Here is a 22,035-nt window from a genome sequence, read left to right as displayed (position 1 = left end):
GGCAGTGGAAGTCAACCCAGCTCCATTGGCAGGATCAGATTCATACCTGTAGAAATAGCACTCTCCTTTTTTGTTCATTTTCTTCAGTAGGCTCAGTAGTAGATTATTAGAGAAGAAGCATTAAGCACAGTGAGAGTGCTTCCCTCTAATTGATACTTTGAGAGATCTCTACTTTGTTGTTCATTTTAACTAATTTTTATCATGCCTCTGGGATGATATAACCCACACATCCTTCACCTAAGAAACCTGGTAATTATGGTTCTCACTACAAGTAATTAGCTCTCAAATAAAAAGGAATCTTCATCCAAATTGCTGGGGGAAAATGCAATAATAATAAGGAAAGAAAGGTGTTTAGATAAGTAAATATCAACAGGAAATGACCATTCAAAAAACCTATCAGAACAAGCAATCAGGTCAATGCTATTCATTACTGGGACACCACACAGCTTACATTTTCATTTTTGAGAGTTTGAATGGAGCTTTTCTTTACCACGGCAATCAGGTCAATGCAGTATTTGCTGGGAAATAAGTGTAATAGCTCTAAAGTACTTTGACACAGGAACGCTGCTGTTCTCGGTTTACTTGAAGCATGCAGGCATGACGTCCTCCACCTCATTAGAGAAAGCAACCTAAGGACGGACTGGTTCTGTCTGGAGGGTGCATACACACCATAAGTATGCCTCATAACTTAATGGAAGAAATCTTTTCTCTGTTTCAAGTACCAGATATAGTGCAGTGGCTGGTAACAGTCTATTAAAAAGCAACTTCTGTGAGATGTATAGTTGGTCAGAAAATTAAATGATGGCACAGGGTAGAAAAGGCAACTAACTGTAAGAGGCTGTACATTACACCCATTGTCATTTTTTTCAGGCAAGTAAGTTTGCTAGAGAAAAGAGCATAAAAAGTGTGTGATACACACAGAACTGTAAAAGTGAAGCAACAGTGGGAACAGTCTACTAGTGCACAGAGAACAATAAATGCAGGTTCTGCAATGGAGGTTAGATGGGTATTAGCTACTAGGAAGCACTAATGGAGTGAACAAGAATGACGTTTAAATCATCAATATCCAGGTGCTTAGCATTACTTAGGAATAAAGCAATTAGGATTCAAAGGGAATAATTATCAGATTTAACAAAGAGGCCATTTAATGTTTGTCACCATGTCATTACTCCTATTTAACGGTAGGGGAACACTAAGGAGTTAAAATGCATTGTGAGTATGGATTAGATAGTGCAGTGAAACAAGTCACAACAGTTATAATTAAAAAGTGGGTAATTGCCACAGTTACTGCACAATAACGTTGAAGATGCTATTGTTTGCCCCTACGCTTTCAACAGGAAGTAACAGGCAATTGTGTGTGGAGTCTGCTGAAAATATATTAAATGATAAATACTGTAGATGGAAAATGCATGAATGATGCAGTTAGTGTGAACTGCTGCCCCAGCTTTGTCATGGTTATTTGGGCTTGTCAGCTACTTAGGATTTTTCCGATTTCTTTCTATTCTTAACCTCTTCAACCCTTACACATCATATTGTCTTCAGTCTACTTATACTGATGATGCCCAGAGCAGCCAAGATCTATTCCATTTTCCACATATTCTTTGGAATTTAGTTGCAATACACAGGATTGAGTTAAATATCCAGACAGGCTGCAACAGAATAGTGAAATCCACCTGTTTTATTGGAAGTTAAGTGTAGAACTGAGGGTTTCCAAAACTAAATGAAGAAAACTCGATGCAACTAATGCTCCATTTCCACACATGAGAGATGTAGAATAGAAAATTCACTAATCATGAAGAAACATTCTAATCCTGCTAACTCTTTTAAGTGACTATCAAAGAGGAGAGACTTCTCTTTCACTTGGATGAATCAGAGGGCTAAAAATATAAAAATATAACTGCTACCAATGGGCCAAAAGCAAACAGAGAACAGAATTTAGTGCCCTAATAATAAGGAAAGTAATTGCTGCTGAATCAAATTTCTCTCTTGATAAGATTTCAAAAACCACTAAGTACATATTACCCAGTGATGTGTGCATTCTTGGAAAAAGCTGCTGTGAATCTTCAAGGCAGCCCAGGCTTAAGTGATGTGCAAAGAACCTATGGTAATGATGATGACATTAAAAGGTTCACAGAACCAGTATTAATAGCTAGAAGCAAGATGAAGCGCTAGTTTTCTGCAAGGGATCATAGGCAAAAACACAAAGCTAAGAAGAAAAGAGAATGTGAATTTTAAGAACAGCTGAAAACAGCAGGTGAACTCTTCTATCTACAGTCACCTAGAAAATAAGAAGGGGTTTGAAGAACAAAGATGAGCCGGAACTAAAATTCTGTATGAATTAGAATTCCACCAAATAACTCCATATTAGGAATTATGCTGAGCAAACATAGTAGTAATTTTGAGACCTTGCTCAGCATTTGATGCCACAAGATGGTATAATTACATTATCTACAGAAATATATCCCACAGCTGAGAGGATTCTTCAACATATCATCCTAGAACCACACAATAGTTCTGACATTAAAAAAACGCTTGTTTCAGAACAAAATAACTGAATTTAAAACTAATGGATCTTTTCATTGAGAAATGAAGCTATCTTATTTTGACAAATCTAATAATCTTTGCAAATGAAAGTTCAGTTTGAGCACTACATAAAGAAGACAAAATGAACTGTACTTTGAACATTTCCATCTTTTGCGATTTAGCATTATTTTCAAGTGTTCCAGTTCAAACCTTTCGTAAAAGCAAATACTGCATTTAAAACAGAAAAGTATTTTGCAAAATTTAGCTGGGTTTTGTACCTTTTTGGAAACCCATAAATAATACTGGATGCAACAACATGAAAGTGAAATCCCTCATAAACTTGTATTAACCAGTGAAACTAATCAGGCTAATTTCTCTGTCTAGCATGAGTAAAGAGAAACACAAAAGAGAATTTTAAATGTAATGTTCACTATTATAGTGTCACTAGTTCCCTGTCTTAGCAAACAGCAAACATATTCTTTAAAAGTGAGGATCTTACTAATGTTAACACTGTCCTTTAAACAAACATGTAGGACAGAATGGATGGGCTTTGCCACAGGAAATAGAGTTACCAGCCCTGTAAGCATCAGTGAAAACAGGTAAATATTTGAATATAAGGGAGACTTCTGAAGTGCATTTTTGGGACCGGGTCCGAAAGAGAAGACATCATTACACGCTTGCAGTGGAATTCACAAGAAGTAGACTTGAAGTATAGGATAGTGAGTCATCAGGGACTTAGCTTCAGAAAATCCTTCATGCAAAGAATGATGCAGAACAATTGTCCTGCTGGCTGAGTATATACGCACTGCTAGAAGAACCATACGCTCAATTGGAAGAAAAGCTTGCTTGGAAGCCTGCTTCCAAAAAGATATTTCTTAAACAATTCTTAGCATCAGATATGAATGTGAACTATCAGCCAAAGCAGGGTAGAGAAGAAAACAGAAATGGGTTAACTAGGTGCAGAAAATTGGTACTAGTGTTGAGCACATACTGGAGAACATCTGAGTATATTACTGTTTTTCTATGATGAATGATTAAAATAATTATTTTTTTCCACTCACTATGACTGCTCCATTATGTATCATTAAGGAATGGAAATTTATGCATGCAAGTATTTGCCAGGCAACAAAAGGGGGATGTAGGGGCTATTTAACATATAGCAGAAGAAAAAGTTAACAATGAGATTTTACTAGCTAGTTTACGCAGTGGGCTTTGCCCACAATGGGCTAATTAACCTTAAGAAGATGCAAGATGAAAGGGGGTAAAAATCCATCTCAATTGGCAGTGCACTGTGTATGCTATGGTACTAATGATTTAAATTTATCTCAAAGAAGAGATATTTGGTAGAAATTAAAAAAATCTGAAAATTTAATCATTATGGACCAGCTAGCCTGTAATAATACCTTTTGTATTATTGACAGGACAATTTACAGACTCTGAGGCTACAGTGATACTAGCAAGTTAAACAGTACCAGGGAACATTTCCCAAAACCTGAAAGTAAACCATCTGTAAAGTTAAACAGTAAGAACGGTGACTGCCACTGTTTTGGCCTGGGCCAACTAGCGTTCTCCTAAACAATTCCTGAGCACAGCTGAGAGGCTATCATGGGCCCACAATCATTCCCAAGACTCACTTTGCATGGGGACTATCTGTTTTTGAGAGTGAAAGAATGTAATAGTATCTTCCCAAGCAAATTTCATTTAGTGGTATAGACAAAGACTGAGTTTTCCAGAGCCCATTTTACCTGAAGGTCAACCTAACTGAAGCTATTTAGCAAAGTTATATGGAGAAACCATATCTATAATTTTGATGAACAACAACCAGCCATTTTTGGACCTGGACACTGTATGCCATTAAGAAGGAAATACAGCAACTTTATATTTCCTTTATATGCTCTCTCTGTGCCAATAACTGTTTGACAAAAGCCAGAGGGCACTCAGCCAGAGACTCCATTGTGGAAGGAAAGCCATTCTTATCCAATGAAGAGAAAAACAAGATGCTTTGACCACCACTTAGGGAAACAATAACATGACCATCATCAATCAAAGCAGAGCTGTGTAGCAGAGAAGACATTGCTACAGTCTTAGCATGTCTAACAACACTGGTGATTAAGCCCCTACCTTACTTGCCAAAGTGAGTTGCTTTCTAAATCAAAGTTTAGAGATCAACAGCAAGTGGATTACTGGATAAAATGAGGTGAGGGGTCTTAACCAGCTCCCTAACTCTGCTGTGCACATATTTGATATGAATATGCAATGTTAGAAGATGAATGGGAGAGCTTCAATCTGCAAGGCTGCACTCACAACAAACTCTGACTGCAAAATCAGAGCCTAATACAAGAAAATAAATAAGGTTCATTTTTTTAGTACTAAACAAATCATTCTGCAGAAAACTTGATTCTCTAACATCAGCGAAACTTATTGCAAGAGGAAGTGCTTTCCAATGTGAGCAAAAACCAGAGTGAAACGAGAGTCAAAACAGTCAGTAAAACAGAGTTACGTGTTCAGTTAAAAGTGCAAGCCTAAATGAAGAGACACATGTCTGCAATGACTTTACAAACTAGGGTTAGGACATATTCAGGAGCTCCTGGAATTTGGATCACAATGAAACTGCCATTACAAATTACCTTCAACAAAAACCTTCTTATCTTAGCAGGCAATTATTCAGAAATATAATAGAGGGTCTTGGCCAGCATTTTATTTTAAATATTTATTCTGAATTAAACAACAGGTTGGACTAGTCTAAGGGGTGGACCAAATGCCTGATGAACCGATAATGTGGGAATTACTATTTTGTGCTTCATCAGATGTTACTTTAAATATTTGCATACAAATAATTTACATAAAAAATTCTAACCCAAGTTTTGCCTGAAGGAGTATCACTCAAAACAAACAAAAGAAGCATAACAATGTTATTGTTATATTGCTTTTGTTACAGAAGCCTAATATGGACCAAAACCATTCCTGTCAATTAGATTTCAATTAAAATTCTTTTTTTTTTTTTTGTGAAATCAGAGTTATCATCCAGGCTACAGCGACAATTGAGAATTGCACTGAGTACACCTCATAGCAGTACTTTTTAGCTACCCACACCAGTCTCACAAGCATGATATGAGTGCATAATATGCTGTGTTTTAGAAGGGGATGGTGACTATGCAAGATGATCAAATTAATAAAATGAGAAAATCATCCCCTTATAGACTTACTGTTTGAACTTTGTGGAAATCCAGTTAAGGAGGATGGACCATTCATTCCAGGCAGAAGAACAGGAGGAAGGCCAGGGAGTCCTGGATAAGCTGCTGGCAAACTGATACCATGAAGGGAACTGCTGTCCATCATGCCTGGCTGCTGTACTGTTAATCCTAGCACATCAGTAGCCTTCTTTATCCGATCCAATTCTTGCTGTGCCATCAGCTGTCTAACCGTTGTAGGAGCTAAATAATCTTTCTCCCGATCTAGCTGACTTCCCACAGTTTCTCTCACTTTTGTAATATGTTGTTTGGAAAAGATATGATCTCTTATGGACAAACGTGCAGAATATTTCACGCCACATAGAGAACATTCTGGCTTTGTCCCATCAGGTCCAGTCTGATTAATCATGAATGGCTTCCCTATGTTAATTTTGAATTTCTTTTCTTTAGCTCGTGCATTCTGAAACCAGACCTGGACCACACGTTTGGGCAGGCCAATCTCATTCCCTAGCATTTCGCATTCCTGCATTGTTGGAGTCCGGTAGTCACTAAAGCAAGCCTTGAGAACTTTAAGCTGAAGGTTACTCATTTGTGTTCGGAAACGTTTGTGGCCTGGCCGATCACTGTTTTTGGATTTAAAGGGATTGCTAGCTCCAAATGGGTTAGGTGAACTTGGATCAGCTATGCTTGAAGTTTCACTGCGGTCGGCATTATCATCAGGGTCATCAGTAATGTAGTAACTTTGGTCATGATCACCATCTTTTTCACTGAAATGTATTGAGGGACTTGTTAGGGAAAAGAGAAATTTATCATCGGTATTCTCATTTGTAGGTGTAGTTGCAGCTTTTGATAGCGTGTCGTTCACAAGTGGTTTTGGTTCTTTGGGAGGTGATGCAGGTTTTGCATCCCCTGAACTGCCAGTCGTGCTTTCCATTTCATTGTTCCCCTCATCCCCTGTTGTGGCATCACTAATTGCTGTATTAATTGATGAAGTCTCATCAAAGTCAGTTTTGTTTTGATCGTATCCAGAGTCAGCAGGAGGGGCATTCAAATTTTCTATATCCTCACTAGACTCTGCTTTAAAAGAAGAAGGACTTAAGAGGTTCTTCGGTGACATTTCTGCAGTTTTGCTAACAGGGGTTGATACAGTGGAGGCTAATTCATTTTCACTTGATAATTCAGTTTTTGCTAATGACAGTGATGGGTAATCAAAAAATATGTACTTTTGTGGACTTTCTCCTCCATCTTCAGTTGATATCAAAGGACTTGGAGGCAAACTATAACCGGCCTGTTTCCCTTCATTCCAATGTCGAGAGCGAATGTGACTTTCTAAAGCAGATTTTGCCTTAAACAGAGCTCGACAAAAAGGACACCTTTTATGGGACTGGGCTGGACCAACTGCACGGAATTGTCCCTTTCTTTCTCGGGCTCTTGTGTTCTGAAACCAGACTTGTACCACTCTCTTTTTCAGTCCCACTTCACGTGCAATGTGATCTAGCATCTTTCTGGTGGGGTTGGAATCTAGTAGGTACTTTTCATAGAGTATTTCCAGCTGCTCTGGAGTAATTGTAGTTCTTAAACGCTTATCACGATGTTGATCTTCTCCACTGTTTCCTCCCTCTTTCTCACTACAGTTATTGTCTTCTTTATCATCTAGTTTTCGTTTCAGGGAACCAGAAACTGTAGCTGGGTGTGCCGTATGTGATGAGCCAGTCTGTGGTGGCATCTGAGCAAGAGAACTATTAAGTAACTGTCCAGTCATCAAAGGATTATTGGGGTCAAATATCATATAGGGCATATCCATTGGCCTTTCTAAAAACTGTGAGTGAAGAAATTGGTTTTGGGCTGCTAGGAAATGCATGTGCTGGTGCTCTTGCCAAAGTTCTAGAGTTGGAAAGGCAACTGTACACTGATCGCATTGGTACTGTAATAACTGAGGAGGTAGACTGTTCTGTAGAGAAGTCATTGAAATTGGTAAAGGACTGGAAGGAACAGGTGTGGTTTGTGATGCAGAAGAAGGTCTCCCTACTATCTGTGATTGTTTTTGTTGCTGTGGTTGAGAAGCTGAGGGCTGAGGGTCAGAAGAGGTTACTGGAGTAGACTGTACTGGTTTGGCGCTTTGGGAAGATGTATCAGTTTGCTTAGCGATGGTTTCATTTTGTTTTGGTTTTTCTGTGGGCTCTGGTTTAGGAGAAGACTTCTCAGGTTCTGGTTTGGGTGATGGAATCAAAGGAGTACTAGAACCAGAGCCAGAGCTTGCTGCTGTAACTGCCAGGCTTTTTGATGAGTCGTTTTGGCCAGAAGCTGTGCAGTTCTTATACACTGTTTGATCAGAGGCATCCATAGAATCTTCAGTTTGGCTTTCATCCTGAGCGTCGTCATCTTCATCTTTATAACACTGCTTTTTCTGGTGTGTAATCAAATCAAAGATCCTGGGGAAAACCACACTACACTTTTTGCACTGATATTGCATGTTACTAGTTCGAATGTAACGCTCATTCGTCAGTTCCCTTTTCTCATTGTCTTTAGTTTCAGCTTGATTTTCATAACTTTTGCGAGCTTTTTGTCGTGCATTTTGGAACCATACGACAATAACTCGAGTAGGTAGGTTAAGTACAGTTGAAAGTTGTTCAATTTCATCATCCTTTGGATAAGCATTTGTGTCAAAGAAGTCTTGGAGGACACGAAGCTGGTAGTCAGTAAACCGAGTCCTAGATGATCTCTTGCTGAAAGATGCATCAGACTTGTAAGGTTCTACAGCTGAAGGTTGAGGATCTATTCTGATATCTTCCAATACTGTTATAGGAGGGTTGCTGAAGTTATATGGAGAATCTTTATTTCTCTGTCGTTCTTTAAACAGCGTATTACGAAACCAGTGCTTGATAACTTTCTGTGAAAGACCAGATTTCTCAGCCATTTCTTGGATCTGCTCTTCACTTGGAGAATTGTTAATATCAAAATAAGCCCGCAAGATTTTTAACTGGTCATCTGTGATTCTTGTACGTGGACGCTTGAACTGAGAGTGCCGCAGGAAATTGGGATCTAATCCCAACTGCTGCTGACAAAGCTGGGTAAGATCTGCAGATAAAGTATCCATTGGTGGCAACTGGAGGGCAAGCTGAGGAGGCAATGCAGGATGCTGCACTGGCTGCATCATAATTGGAGGGAAAAGCGGGAGATCAAGTGAAACGGGAAGCTGGACTTGAGGTGGGGCTGATGGTGGCGGTGGTGGAGGAGGAGGTGGTGGTGGTGGAGGAGGTGGCGGTGGTGGTGTGGGTGGTGGAGCTTGCAAAGGAGTGGGAGTTGTGTTTTGAATTTTTCCAGCTCCAGCTGAAGAAGGCTGAGAAGGAGTTGGAGGAGGTGGAGGTGGTGGTGGTGGAGGAGGAGGTGGCGGAGGCGGTGGTGTTTCTGGAGAAGATGGAGAAATTGGATAAAGCTTGTCATATGCCTCCCTGTACTGTCGGGCAAACTTTTCTAACGCTCCATATGGAAAAAACTGTCCATGCACATGTTCTTGATGACTCTTCAGAATAAGAATGTTGGAAAAGAGCTTACTGCAGGTTCCACATTCCAATTTGTCTGTGTTTTCACCTTCACCAGTCTTGCTTTTTTTCTGTACTTTTTGTCTGTTCTCGTTGTATTGAATAACTAATTCAAATCCAAAGTTCTCCAACAAAGCCTTGGCTGCATTCCCCCTTGCTCCAGAAGCTATTCTGGGTGGTGGGATGGCTGATTCTGAGGATTTCGGCTTCTTCATGTCTTTGTTTTCCTTTAGTCCTTCATTCTCATTAGTAAATTCTTGCTTTGGCTTCTCTTGTTTCTCAGAAATTTCTTCTGACTCCTTATATGATGGCATATCCTTTATCAGCTGGCAGTCTGTACTTACTAAGGTATTTTGCTCTGCTTTCATCAGCTTGCTACTTTGCTGCTGCTGTTTTTGGGACTGAAGTTGGGGTTGGGTGGATTGATACTGTTGTGCTTGTTGCTGCAGTATCTGCAGCTGGGTTTGGCCAACATGGTGCTGAGTTTGTATCTGCTGCTTCAAATCTTCTAGCAGTGATCCTGTCATACCAGCCATTCCAGGCATGCCGAATGTGGCAGAACCAGGCAAACCCAGATCTGGGCTTAAGCTAAATTCTGTCCCAGGTATATAGAATGGGAAAAGGAACTGAGGCTGTTGAAATTGCAGCAGTGCTTCTGGTGTCATTGGAAAGTGAGGCAAAAAAGCTGGGTTTAGAAACTGGGGTTGAAAGAAAGCAGCTTGCTGTTGCAGTTCATGCTGTAGTTGCATTTGAAGTTGTGCTGGTGACTGGGGTGGGTGATGTGTAGGCTGAGCAGAAATTAATTCAGAAGCTTGCTTTTTATTTAATTCTTTGGCATCTAAATGTGTTTCTTTGCTGTTAACTGCTGGTAAGCTCATAGATTCTAGCATTCCTTGGCTGGGGCTATTAACATTCCCTGCTGCACTATTTCCGCTACTTATATTACCACTTGGTTCTAATTTTGCAGCCCTTGCCTTTGTCTGATGAAGCACAGATCTCATATGGATTTCCAATGTAGAACTTTGGCTATATGCAACATTACAAATGCTGCATTTGTAGGGTTTGTTGTCAGTGCTGCTGTTGGTTTCTTGAGGGACAGGACTTGATGCTTCCTGCAAAACCTTTTTGAGTTTATGTAGATGGGACACTGAGTTATAGTGGACCAAGAGAATGTTCTTTTGGGTGAAAGACTCTTTACACACCGTACACTTATACGGGCGAGATGGATCGAGAAATTTTTCCATAGTAAAATTTGGCCCTTTTCTAAAAGGTAAGGTCCGCTTTGGTTCTGAGCCCATGTCGTCTGGAATAGAGCTGCTATCACTTCCTACAGGACTTGCTTTACCTTCCTGGTCCATCTCATAATCTCTTTCTATTTCCTGTTCTAGTGCATGATCATCTTGTGCTATACTTTCACTTTCTGCCCAGAGTTCACCATTAACAGGTAAAGATGCACACAGCTGCTGAAGTTCGGCTTCATTGAGTTCAGGGTGGCCTGCTTCCAAGTGTTTTTTTAAAGCCTGGAATGTACGGAAGCTACGTTGGCAAAGGCTACACATGGTAGCTGCCCGAATAGCATGATACTGGGAATGTATCTGAAGCTTCTGCATAGTCTTAAAAGCCAAGCTACAATGGTTACAACGGTACTTATAGACATGGCGGTCAGAAACAGAGAGCTGTTGCTTCTTCTGCTGTTCATTTAGCTGATCCGTCATCGAGTCAGTGGTCTTTATCTCTTTACTGCTGCTCTTATTCCAGTCTGGTGTTTCAGTAGATTCCTTAGGTGGCTTCTGTTCCTCAGTCTTAATTTCCATTCCAGTTTTTGATTCATCGATCCCAGGGGTACTTTTCTCATCCACAGGACTTTCACCTAGTTAAAGAAAGTGAAGTGTCTTTTACACAAGTAGAAGAGAACAACACATAGTATTAATTTATTTTTTTTCCATCAGAAATCAAGAGAGGCACCTGGTATGCCATGTGTTGGCCTAGCAAAATATAGCAATGCATCCTTGCCCCCGAGAATAAAGCAGACAGGACCAACAGGAGGTTAAAAAAAAGTAGAAGTAGCAAAATTCAAACACGATGATCAGACTAGCAGTGGCAGTTGGCCCAGTAGTGGCATAAGGCTTTTCTTTGTCATAAGATAGGAGTTTACTCACACAATGGGAGCACCAAACAAGGAAATAAACAGTAGGGAAGAGGGAGGGAGTAGAAATGGGGACAATAGGTAGGACAGGTGATTAGAAAGGAGGAGGAAGGTGGTCTGAGGAGAGAGGGAGGAGCATGCTGTGAGAGTGTCCTGGTTTCAGCTGGGATGGAGTTAATTGTCTTCCTAGTAGCTGGTACAGTGCTATGTTTTTGAGTTTAGTATGAAAAGAATGTTGATAACGCTGATGTTTTCAGTTGTTGCTAAGTAATGTTTAAAGTCAAGGATCTTTCAGCTTCTGATGCCCAGCAAGCAAGAAGGCTGGAGGGGCACAAGGAGTTGGGAGGGGACACAGCCAGGGCAGCTGACCCAAACTGGCCAATGGGGTATTCCATACCATGTGACGTCACATCTAATATATAAACTGGGGGGAGTGGGGGTGGGGGGATCTCTGCTCGGGGACTAACTGGGCATCAGTCAGCGGGTGGTGAGCAATTGCATTGTGCATCACTTGTATATTCCAATCCTTTATTATTACTATTGTCATTTTATTAGTGTTATCATTATCATTATCATTATTAGTTTCTTCTTTTCTGTTCTATTAAACTGTTCTTATCTCAACCCATGAGTTTTACTTCTTTTCCCAATTCTGTCCCCCATCCCACTGGGTGTGGGGGGAAGTGAATGAGCAGCTGCGTGGTGCTTAGTTGCTGACTGGGATTAAACCACAACAGAGAGGTAGCAAAGCAGCTTCCCAGAACAGAAAACAGTAAGTGTCCAGGATAAGAAACCTACTATTGGAAATGCAGGGAGAATTGCTTGCCTAACAATCCCCATCGATGTTGGTGAAAGTGCCACTGTCTTTTAGGACTGGGTCTTATTTGCTGGTTAAACAAGGAGGGTCTTACCTTCAAAGTGGCTAGGCACTACTGTTTAATTTCACCTCTGCCAAAAGCAAACACTCTGGCATACATGTGCATCCTGGTAACTCTGCATAGGTGCAGTCAGCCAAATTCAGGCCCCTTGTTATTTTTCTCTTTTTATCTCTGTGGCTGTATGCAAGCCAAAAGGATTCACTTTACTAAGAAAGAAACAAGTGGCTTATTTCTAAACTGCCCCTACCTAGCTTCTACACGTTTGGGCTTTTTCTTGCATACCTGGATATTTCCCAGATCCCTCAGCTGTAATAGTTGCAGATGTGTCACGTTCAGATTTCTCTGAAGCAGCTGCTGGCAATAGCATACTATTGGGCATCATGACATCTGGTACAGGAACCTTTGAAAACCAAGAACACAGTATTATTACAGGAAAAGTCACACTTTAATACTATACAACAGTATGAAATTATAATTCAAAAGATCTACCATATCTGGATCAAAGACTGCCAGTACTAAACCAAGATCTTGATTCAGTCCTTGATAAATGGCTCTGACAGACCACAAATCCAGAGCATCGGGTGTCCCTTGGTGGAGAATCAACTCAAACTAATCCACAATAAGGTGATGCTATAGAACTACATACAATCAATATTTCATTCGTCTCAATGTCACCACAAAGATGGTTTTGCTGGCTATGTCAGGTTGGTTAGATTTATCAGGGGTATTCTCCTCAGACATCCTCCAAAGACGGAGATCATGTTGCGATAAGGTCACCAGTCAGTTCTTGACTGAGGGCATTCCCACTTTTCTTCACCTGTATTGTTATTTAAACAAATGCTGGACCTTCCATGATCTTTGAAAGAAAAATGTAAGTTTATTTCCATACAGAAATAGCAACTTACTTCCATTTAAAATAAGATTTTTCTCTCTCTTGTCTTCAATTGCTTATGTATCTTCTTCATACTGCTTTACCTGTTGTGTTATGCTTTCAAATTATAGACAGAAATCTCTTAAGGATGTATTCTTATAGGTGTCTGAGAGTGCTCAGTTTAGTTAAGTCGAAATGAATATTTGCTCAACACTTCATGTTTTCCTTTTGCTTGGAACATTAAAACATACTCATATCTGAAATAAAGCATTGTCTAGGGCTTCATGCTAAGACTTAGCAGGACTGGGTTCAAACTCCTGAACTACCAGAGTCTGTCTAAATGACCTTGGATAAATCAGTTCAGACCATGCTGCTGCTCTTCATCTCTAACATAAGGGTAGTATTTCCTTACTTCATAGAGAGGTAACAAGAATATCCATAGGAGACATTTTTGGGTGGTAAATTACTATAATAATAGAAGATGCATACATTACTAAGTATGAGTAGAAACACCTTTTGTTCCTCTTTAACAGTTAACAAATTATTTTAAACCTTTATTAGGGTACATAAGAATTATATCTATGTATGTATGTACATCAATTGCCTGTTGGAAAAAAATTTTCTAGACTTATTTTAAGAAGCCCGGGGCTTAGTATATTTGTAATTTATACATGGCATTAATAGCATCCTCTCAGAGGACTAGTGTCTTTGAGTTTATTTGGGAGGGAAGGACTTTTAAAAAAAATTATGTAGATAACTGTAAATATCCCAGAGAAAAAAATTTGCTATGAATGGTATTTGTCATCAGAGAGTTCAGATATGGACAGAGCATATTAGTGTTAGCAACCAGGACAATTTAGATGATGCAGACTATGTTTTGCAGTCTCTTTCTCTGTCAAACAAACTTTTAGTTTTCCTCTCAGACAACTCCCCAGCACCTGGAGAGGAGAGGAGAGATTTCAAAGTTGCCCCATTATCAGCATAGAGGGAATCACAAAGAACTTGAAAAGATGGCTGATGCTGCTCAATATGGAGAGGGGAGGGTGTCCACATTTTTCCAGTTTCCTAAAAGGGTCTGGGAAAGTTAAATTTCTACTCCATTTGCCTTGTGGTGGGCCAAAATTACATGGTCCGGCAGAGCTATAGTTAGTAGAAAACCAAGGAAAAGAAAAGAATAATCCCCAATTCTGTATTTGCTCATCAGCACTAGGCACAAGGAACCCTAGACCTTCAGGCAAGAGCTCTTTCAATTCTTTCCTATTTTTTTCCCACTTTACTTGGGAATGAGGTGGTAGGCCTACAACCACAACCATATAAATGAAGGAGTCATCTATGGATACAGAAATAAATCCCTAAGGAGGTGGATCCCTGAGATTTCCAAGTGCATTTCCTTCTAAAAAGGCAAGACAACCAGAATCGGGGTGTCTTAGGAGGTCTATTTTCTAACTGAATCTATACTGTAATAATGAATACGTTCTAGATCTGATTGTGTCTTTACTGACATTGTTTTGAATGGTGCTGAGTCATTATTTTTCAGATAAATTTATTATTTTGACATGGTTTGTACAATTTTGCAGTAAAGAACGGGATTCTCCTGGTGAGGTTGGAATGTGTTTCATCCTCCAAATAGTTTGCGGGTTATAGCATTCATCCCAATCATGGGGAAGCCAGTTCAAGTCCCTGCCTGATCCAGGGTAGGTACCTGAAATCAGATATTCCATATCCTAGAGAACTGACCTAACTTGATTCCTACCTATTCTTGGACTTGCCTTTCTGTTTCATACTCACATTTATTCACAAAGAACTAAAAGGTCTTTTATACAGAGGCAGAAAGTAAGAAACAGGACATCGTGTACAATAAGATAATCATGTTCTCCAATTAGCATCACTATTGATACTTTACAGTGAATTTCATGTAATAAAATGCAAGTACAGCCCAGCTATACGTAGGAATTCTTCTGCGTTTGGGAACTACATTCTGCAGGGAATTCCTATTATTTTACAAACAGAAGTCACAATACCTGTGAGACCTGGATATTATTAGACCCAATTTGCAGGTGTGCACTTAGAGACATGGACAGGCTTGATTTTTCCAAGGTTAACATCAATGAGGAACTGCAGGTTTTCAGCATCTTTGAAATCCACCTTCAGTCATTTTCCCAAGGGACGTCAGTCACTGGATGAGCTGGCAACAGAACCTCAGAGTCCTGACCCACTCCCCTCCTCTCCTCGGGCTACCTGAATACTATGTCACGACAAGTACATTGCCCAGAGGCCCAAGTACATTTCTGTAGCATGTGCATCAGTATTTGGAACACTTACTGTCATGAGCAGTTTCTCCACACAGTCAGGGGACACACTGTGCAAATGGGTCAAATGAAGCTGGAGATGCATTTTGTTGCTGAGGACATCCTGGCAGAGGGGGCAGCAGATAACAGGTTGCATTGAATGCTGTGACAGGACATGCATCTGGATACGATTTGGGTCCCTACTATTGTAGTTACAATAAGGACATTGATAGAACTGAAAAAAATCAAGATGAAGGCTATTAGTCAGTGTGCTTTTTGTAACTTGCTGATATTGCTATTTCAACGGCATATCATCTCTGTTTCATTCTTGAGTTATTTGAAAGAGTTCTAGAATGCAATTAAATTGTTACATTTTCTTTTACCTGCTCATGACAAAATTTATTGTCCTCTGGAGGCTTTGATTTTTTAGCTGCACCATCCTCTTCTTTTGCCAGAAGAAGCTGTTGTGCCCCTACCACAGTGTTCAATTTTGGTTCCTTCTCTGGTGTGACTATTCCTGTTCCAAAAACATAATTTTTAAGAACATATTTTAAACTTTAAAATATCCTGGTTTACAAAGAGGCTGTGATTCCAAAGGTCTGTATTGTCTTTGAGGGTCTTTTTTTTTTTTTTTTTAAGTTCTGAGAAAAAATATAAATATAAAGAATAAAACAACTCTGGTAAGCACAAAGGTGAAAATACACTTTTATCCTTGATGGAGACTCTACAAATACATTTAAAAATGGACTCTTCTCTGCTGTTTAGATAACCTTAGGTTGCCTTTAAAGATTAATCAATAATGTTCTTTCTTTAGTAGCTCAGTATGAATTTGTGTATTACATTAAAACAAATCAGCTTTTGCTTAAAAATCTTGTTTTCCAAAATAATTAATTTGCTGCTGTTTAATTACCCTCTCTCTTTTCTAAACTGTCTGAGCAATATGATTATTGTGCTGTTTTGATAACTCCTGCCTGGTTACAATTCTGAAGCTAAATATAGTGAGGCTTTAAAAGAAATACTGTGGAGAATAGGATTTCAGAGCTAACTTAATATTAATTATATACAAAGATCAGTCGTTTGGGATTGCCTTAGATGTTTACACTGTGAATTTTTATAGTCTGGCATTTGTGATCAAAACCAGAAAATGATTGTTTTCTATAGATAGTTCTACTATTAAGTATTAAATACTATATTTAATATTATGCCTGAACTAGCTGTGTAATGCGGCCCAGTCTTGCACACATCAAAGAAAAGAGTGCAATTCTAATTTCCCAGTCCATCAGAAAATTCTTTCCAGCGTCAATTTGCCAGATAATCTCTTCTGCTAGGCTGGATATTACAAGAGCATTGGGTAGGCATGTCACATACATCTCACGACAAACACAAAACCTCATTTACCAACCATTCCAATCTCATCATAGTGCGGCATCATCTGACCTTTTTTCTGCTGTTTATTATGAGTATTTCTAATTTTAACTTTCAATTTTCACCATCTTCCAGTCAATTTGCAACTAAATTATTTCCAGGGTGAGGACACTATCACTGGACACTGGGTGCAAATACATCTTGAAATGCAATGAAGCTAAACCATTGATTGCTATCAGACCCAACGTAAATATATAGTCCAGGGGTAATCTGATTGTATGCTGTGCATGAAGATTTATCTTGATTTTTTTCAATCCACATAAGGTTCATATAAATGAACAAATTGCACCTCATTGCACAATAACCTAGGATTAATTTAAAAATAAGGTCATGGATGTTTTGGCAACAAAGTAAACATGAACAAAGAAAATACTTGTATATTTCTGTAGACAAACCCAAGAACTTTTTATTCTTATTATTTTCATATAGACTTTGTGCAATATTGGATATTACAAGAGCAACATTAAAGTGAAGTAAAATAAGAGAACAGTTTTCAAGGTAAATACCAAATCCTCATGGTACAATAATAAACAATTGAAAACTGAATCATACAGGGACATTTTCTGAAGGGCATTTTTTAAAAAAAACATAAACATATTTTATGACTTACACATTAATGGTGATTTTCCCACACATTGTTTTTCATTCCTAAGTTGCTAATTATTTCTTTTGCTGTAATTTAGACCAGTAATTTTTGCATGTTCTTGCTCAAATTAAAGTTTATTCCTGCCATATTTCCCTACTTTTAATGACCAGTTTGTCAACATCGGTATCAGTTTGTCAACATCAGTTTAACATCTGAACAAGCTGCCTCCTGGAGCCCCACTGAATTTTTACACTCTCAGGAACCGATCCTGGAGGCCTCATTTAGACTGCTCAGCCAGTGCTGTGCCAACGACCTGAAGGACTAGCGATGCTTAAAGGCAAAATCTACATGATGCCATCACATAAGGCACCATCTTATTACTCACTTCAGTATATAATACAGTACTCCCTGGCCTATCTGTATTTACTTGGCAATACACCATTATTATTTAAATGTCTTAACCGTGAGAATTATGGGAAGTAAAAACGTGACATACTATATTAACAGAGAAAGGTTGCTTCTCAGGTTTTAGAAGGATAGGTTCAAATTATTAACCTCTCTTCATTTCCAACTGTCAAAAACGTCTAACAGTTGACTACTGTTTCCTACCTTTATCATATGTCACTTTTAAAACGTCCCTTTTTTTTTAAAGACAAATTGGCCAAAATCTCAGCTGGTGTAAACGGACACTGTTATACAGGAAGCTGAATTTCAAAACCAAAATAAACCAATTCCACCTTCTCTTCCCCTCATCATGCTAGATTGTTCTCAACACGTTGTTACAGAAATTAGGATCCAAATTCTGCTCCTAAATTCACTTGTGCAAATGCATTTAAATGTGTTTTAGCAGTGGTATTTAACTGCTAGTGAAATTTACCGTGGAGCACATTCTGTGTGCGCCTGGGTACGCACAGGGTTAATATTACATATCATCTTCCACCACAGGATGGAATAACTTAATTACTTCAAAGGGCCTATAATAATCATGAAACACATAGTTCTTGTTTCTATAAAAACAAGGGGGTTTTTTGGTTAAATTTTCTTTTGCGGTTAATATAATAAAACCATAGAGTTATAAAACACTGTGCTGGGGTCAATAAATGCATAACAAAGCACAGCTTTTTATTATGTTTACTATGATATTTATATGAACTGTCGAAATTTACAGAGGCTTTGTTGGTTTTGTTGTTGTTGTTGCTCTGGATTCATTCAACCCCAAGCACTGTTACTTCTTAAGCAACCAAAGTTACATCTGGCCTATAGTAAAGTAACTGAGTCCGTGACTTCTGGTGAGCTTTGCAGAAAAAAAAAAAAGGAGGTCGATTCTTCCCTCTGGCATGGGGATGCCACTCGCCCCTGCACATGGTGAGGACCGAACCCTCCCCAAGCCAGAGTATACGTGCCAAAAACAAAAGAGGTTGGCTCCTTACGCAATGGTCCAGCTATTACAACTCAGTGCCTCATCTTGCTGTATCAACTTTCTGCTTTCCGTGTTGAATTCACTGTTTTAAGCAGCTTCCTGTAGGGAGGCTGAACAAAGTTATGGTCTTATAGGAAGGGTGTTGAAAGAGGAGGGAGAAAGGAGAGAAAATATTATGGTCCCAAGCATGCTGTGTGGCACTGTTTTTATAGCTAGATGTTCCACTGGCATGCTATTCTTACTAGGCAGTTGTAGGAAAAGACTAAATCTAGTTGTTATTCATGTTTTAAATGCGCACTTTTTATTCTTGAGACACATTATTTGTTGGTTTTTTTCCTAATTGTGAAACACAACTGCAATTCATTTTATAATATAAAATACGCAGCATTATTTTAGATGACTAATGTAATTTCAATACATTTAGCTCACAAAGTAAGTTTAATTATAAATAAGCACCATGAAATAGACTAGTCAATGATTGTCTGTCAGTTACAGAATTATTTAACTTGTGTAGGATTGCTAATATACAAATGACATAATTCACTGCAATTCAGATGTCATCACCTTTGTAACATTTTTGAAACCCCAAAATAAAAATAAAAATGTTTGTGTGACTAACAAGAAGGAGAAAGTTAATAAAATACATATGCTAGTGAAAAAAAAAAACTGGAAAAGCCATAATCGAAATAGTATTTACTTGTTTATGAATCTATGTATTTGATAAAGATTGCATAAGTTAAGACTTCTGACACATCAGATGATGTTATTCAGCCTCAAAATAATTCTAAAATTATAATTACTGGTAGAGTATTCTTTCTAATTAGAGTAGAATGAAAAGATAATTTTCATTGCAATAATGAAGGTTAATTTCCATCCTTCCTCATGTTTACTACCTTATTAAAAAGTGCTCCCCTTAGCCATGGCAGAGACATATTACATTTTCAATGCAAATGTATTAATCTGGATAAATTCCATATTAATTCTTGCACTACATAGAGCTGTAATTTGGATTATAATTAATCTAAAGTGGCACTAGATTTAAATGACAATATAAATGAGGCATTAGCAGGCTTTTCTATTCTGAATGAATATTCAACAAATATAACTTGCATATTGCCAAGTCTCATTTTGAAAGCTCTACTCCTTGAGATAAGGTAAGCAATACAGCACAACAGCTTACACAAACATACTCTTACTAAATACATGTTAATCCTTTCTTGTCTAATAGATTCTATGCTAAAGAGGGGTCACACCACTTTCCCGTCTAACTTGTTAGTATTGTGATTAATTTATTGGTTTTCCTGAGATTTCTTTGGCAAGACTTGCAACACTCAGTTCATGAGAAAGCCCAAATTAACATTCAATTGTACACAAGCAGTTATGCAGTCATTAGAAATACTTGTCAGCTGAGTAAAAATTAAGATGATGGTCTGAATGTTACATAGGTGGAATTAATTTAGATTAGGAAAATAAAAGTTTCTAAAAGATTTAGGATTTTACAGTACAAACTATTTTCTGCAAAGCACAAAGGCAATCATGTATTTCAGCCCTTGTTTTTATATGAATCTTACTGCAAAGTTATTTGTGTAATTGCTGGCACGGGAATGCAGAACAATTATGCTGTTTTTTTGTAGTGCACCCAGTAGGCATCTGGATATAGGTTTGTCCTAATTAAACTTGGCCCTTATGAGTGGCTAATCCTGATGGAATTTTGAGAATTCCCCTTCAGTATTTTTTTCTAGATTCCATCATTTATTTTGCTGGAGCTTTAATACTGTATTCTTTCTTGAACAACTCTAAATGGACCTGCCTAAGAAAAAGAGAGGGCTGATTGATAAACTCCCTGCAGCAGTTTACAGCATCCCCTAGGCAGAGTGTATGGTAGGAAATGGGGGCTGGAGGTGGCTGTCACCTCTCTCCCGGTGAGTGTCCAGGACAGCCCTTGATGAGACTGCACAGGAACATCTATATTGGCCTGGGAGCATGGCTTTACTGCACTGCAGACAGTATTTACCAAATCAGAGAGCCAGCCAAGGGGGATATGTATTTTAAACCACAGCACATTTTCTTGCTCAACATCATCCTTGTCATCATCGGCCTTTCTTCACTCTCTTGATCTCAAAAAATAAAGCGACTGAAGAGCAGCCGAGGTTCTAAACTGTGATGGGTACTGACCTCAGCACATCAACAAGCAAACTTAAAGGAAGCTTTAATCTTTAAGTCAGCCTTCTGAATTGATTCGGCATGGAAAGGGCCATCTATAAATTTGTTTTTGAAATAAATCCAGAAGTGTTTAATATGTAAAGAACAAATTACAGTATGGGAGAATTCAGGTGTAAAGAAACTCATACGTAAAATGATATTTTCTCTACAACTATGTGTCTTTATGGAGAATACAACCTCCTTTGTATGCTGCTGTCATTGGCATACAAGGAAAAGATATATGACTACCTGAAACTAATAGGCTTCAACCTGTTTCAGCACTTCTTCTGCTTCAGTGAATCCAACATAATGTAACTAGGTATAGCGTGCGGCAAAAGTAGCCAATGTAATATTCATTGTGACCATAGATTTCCATCTCATACATAAAAAGCATGGATGAAGTCACATATTTGCCAAATCAAACACAGAAAAAGCCTTGGGTATCTACACCAGATGCTGGCCCTGGGTTTGTTTGTGCACAAGTAAATGTCATGACATAGGGGTTTTGTTTTCAAAGACAGTAGCTTTCATTACTGGGCTTTGTCTATTCCAGGAGATCAAAATTACCCAACCCATAATCCGTTTTCAATGATATTTCCTCTTTCTTAGGCTGAATCATCTGTAAACTTTTTCACTGGATTTTGTGTATTTTTTTCAAAATGCCTCAAATAAATGCCCAGGAAGAGGCCAGATTCTTGGGAGTAACTGATCAGAGAGCAAGAGCAAAAAATAATAATAACAAAAACCCCCACATTCTTTGGGTTAAAAGGGGGGCAAAACCTGATTGAAGAAAAAATTCAAGTGGTACCTAATCCTATGCTTATGAAAAATTAATATGCCATCAGAGGAATCACAAGTACAGCTAAGATTAATGAAAGGCGCTTAAAAAATTACAAGCACACAAACTGATTTGATTAAAAAATAATCTCACTGGTCGTCCTGTAATATTCTTCAACTTATCCGCAT

General features: G+C 38.6%; 1 protein-coding gene across 2 annotated transcripts in view; it reads right to left on the bottom strand.

Moving 5' to 3' along the window:
* Nucleotides 1-22,035, bottom strand: part of ZFHX4 (zinc finger homeobox 4) — a 152,653-nt gene that overhangs the window by 4,469 nt on the left and 126,149 nt on the right. For both annotated transcript variants that reach the window (XM_052787380.1, XM_052787381.1), the window contains exons 6-9: nt 15,820-15,953; nt 15,471-15,671; nt 12,560-12,677; nt 5,730-11,126 (exon numbers count right to left, since the gene is read on the bottom strand). In XM_052787380.1, the coding sequence (XP_052643340.1) occupies nt 5,730-11,126; nt 12,560-12,677; nt 15,471-15,671; nt 15,820-15,953 (5,850 nt within the window). The remainder of the gene's footprint in view (nt 1-5,729; nt 11,127-12,559; nt 12,678-15,470; nt 15,672-15,819; nt 15,954-22,035) is intronic.

This window comes from Harpia harpyja, chromosome 5, assembly GCF_026419915.1.
Source record: "Harpia harpyja isolate bHarHar1 chromosome 5, bHarHar1 primary haplotype, whole genome shotgun sequence".
NCBI classification, from domain to species: Eukaryota; Metazoa; Chordata; class Aves; order Accipitriformes; family Accipitridae; genus Harpia; species Harpia harpyja.
This window is presented reverse-complemented; position numbering and strand designations above follow the sequence as displayed.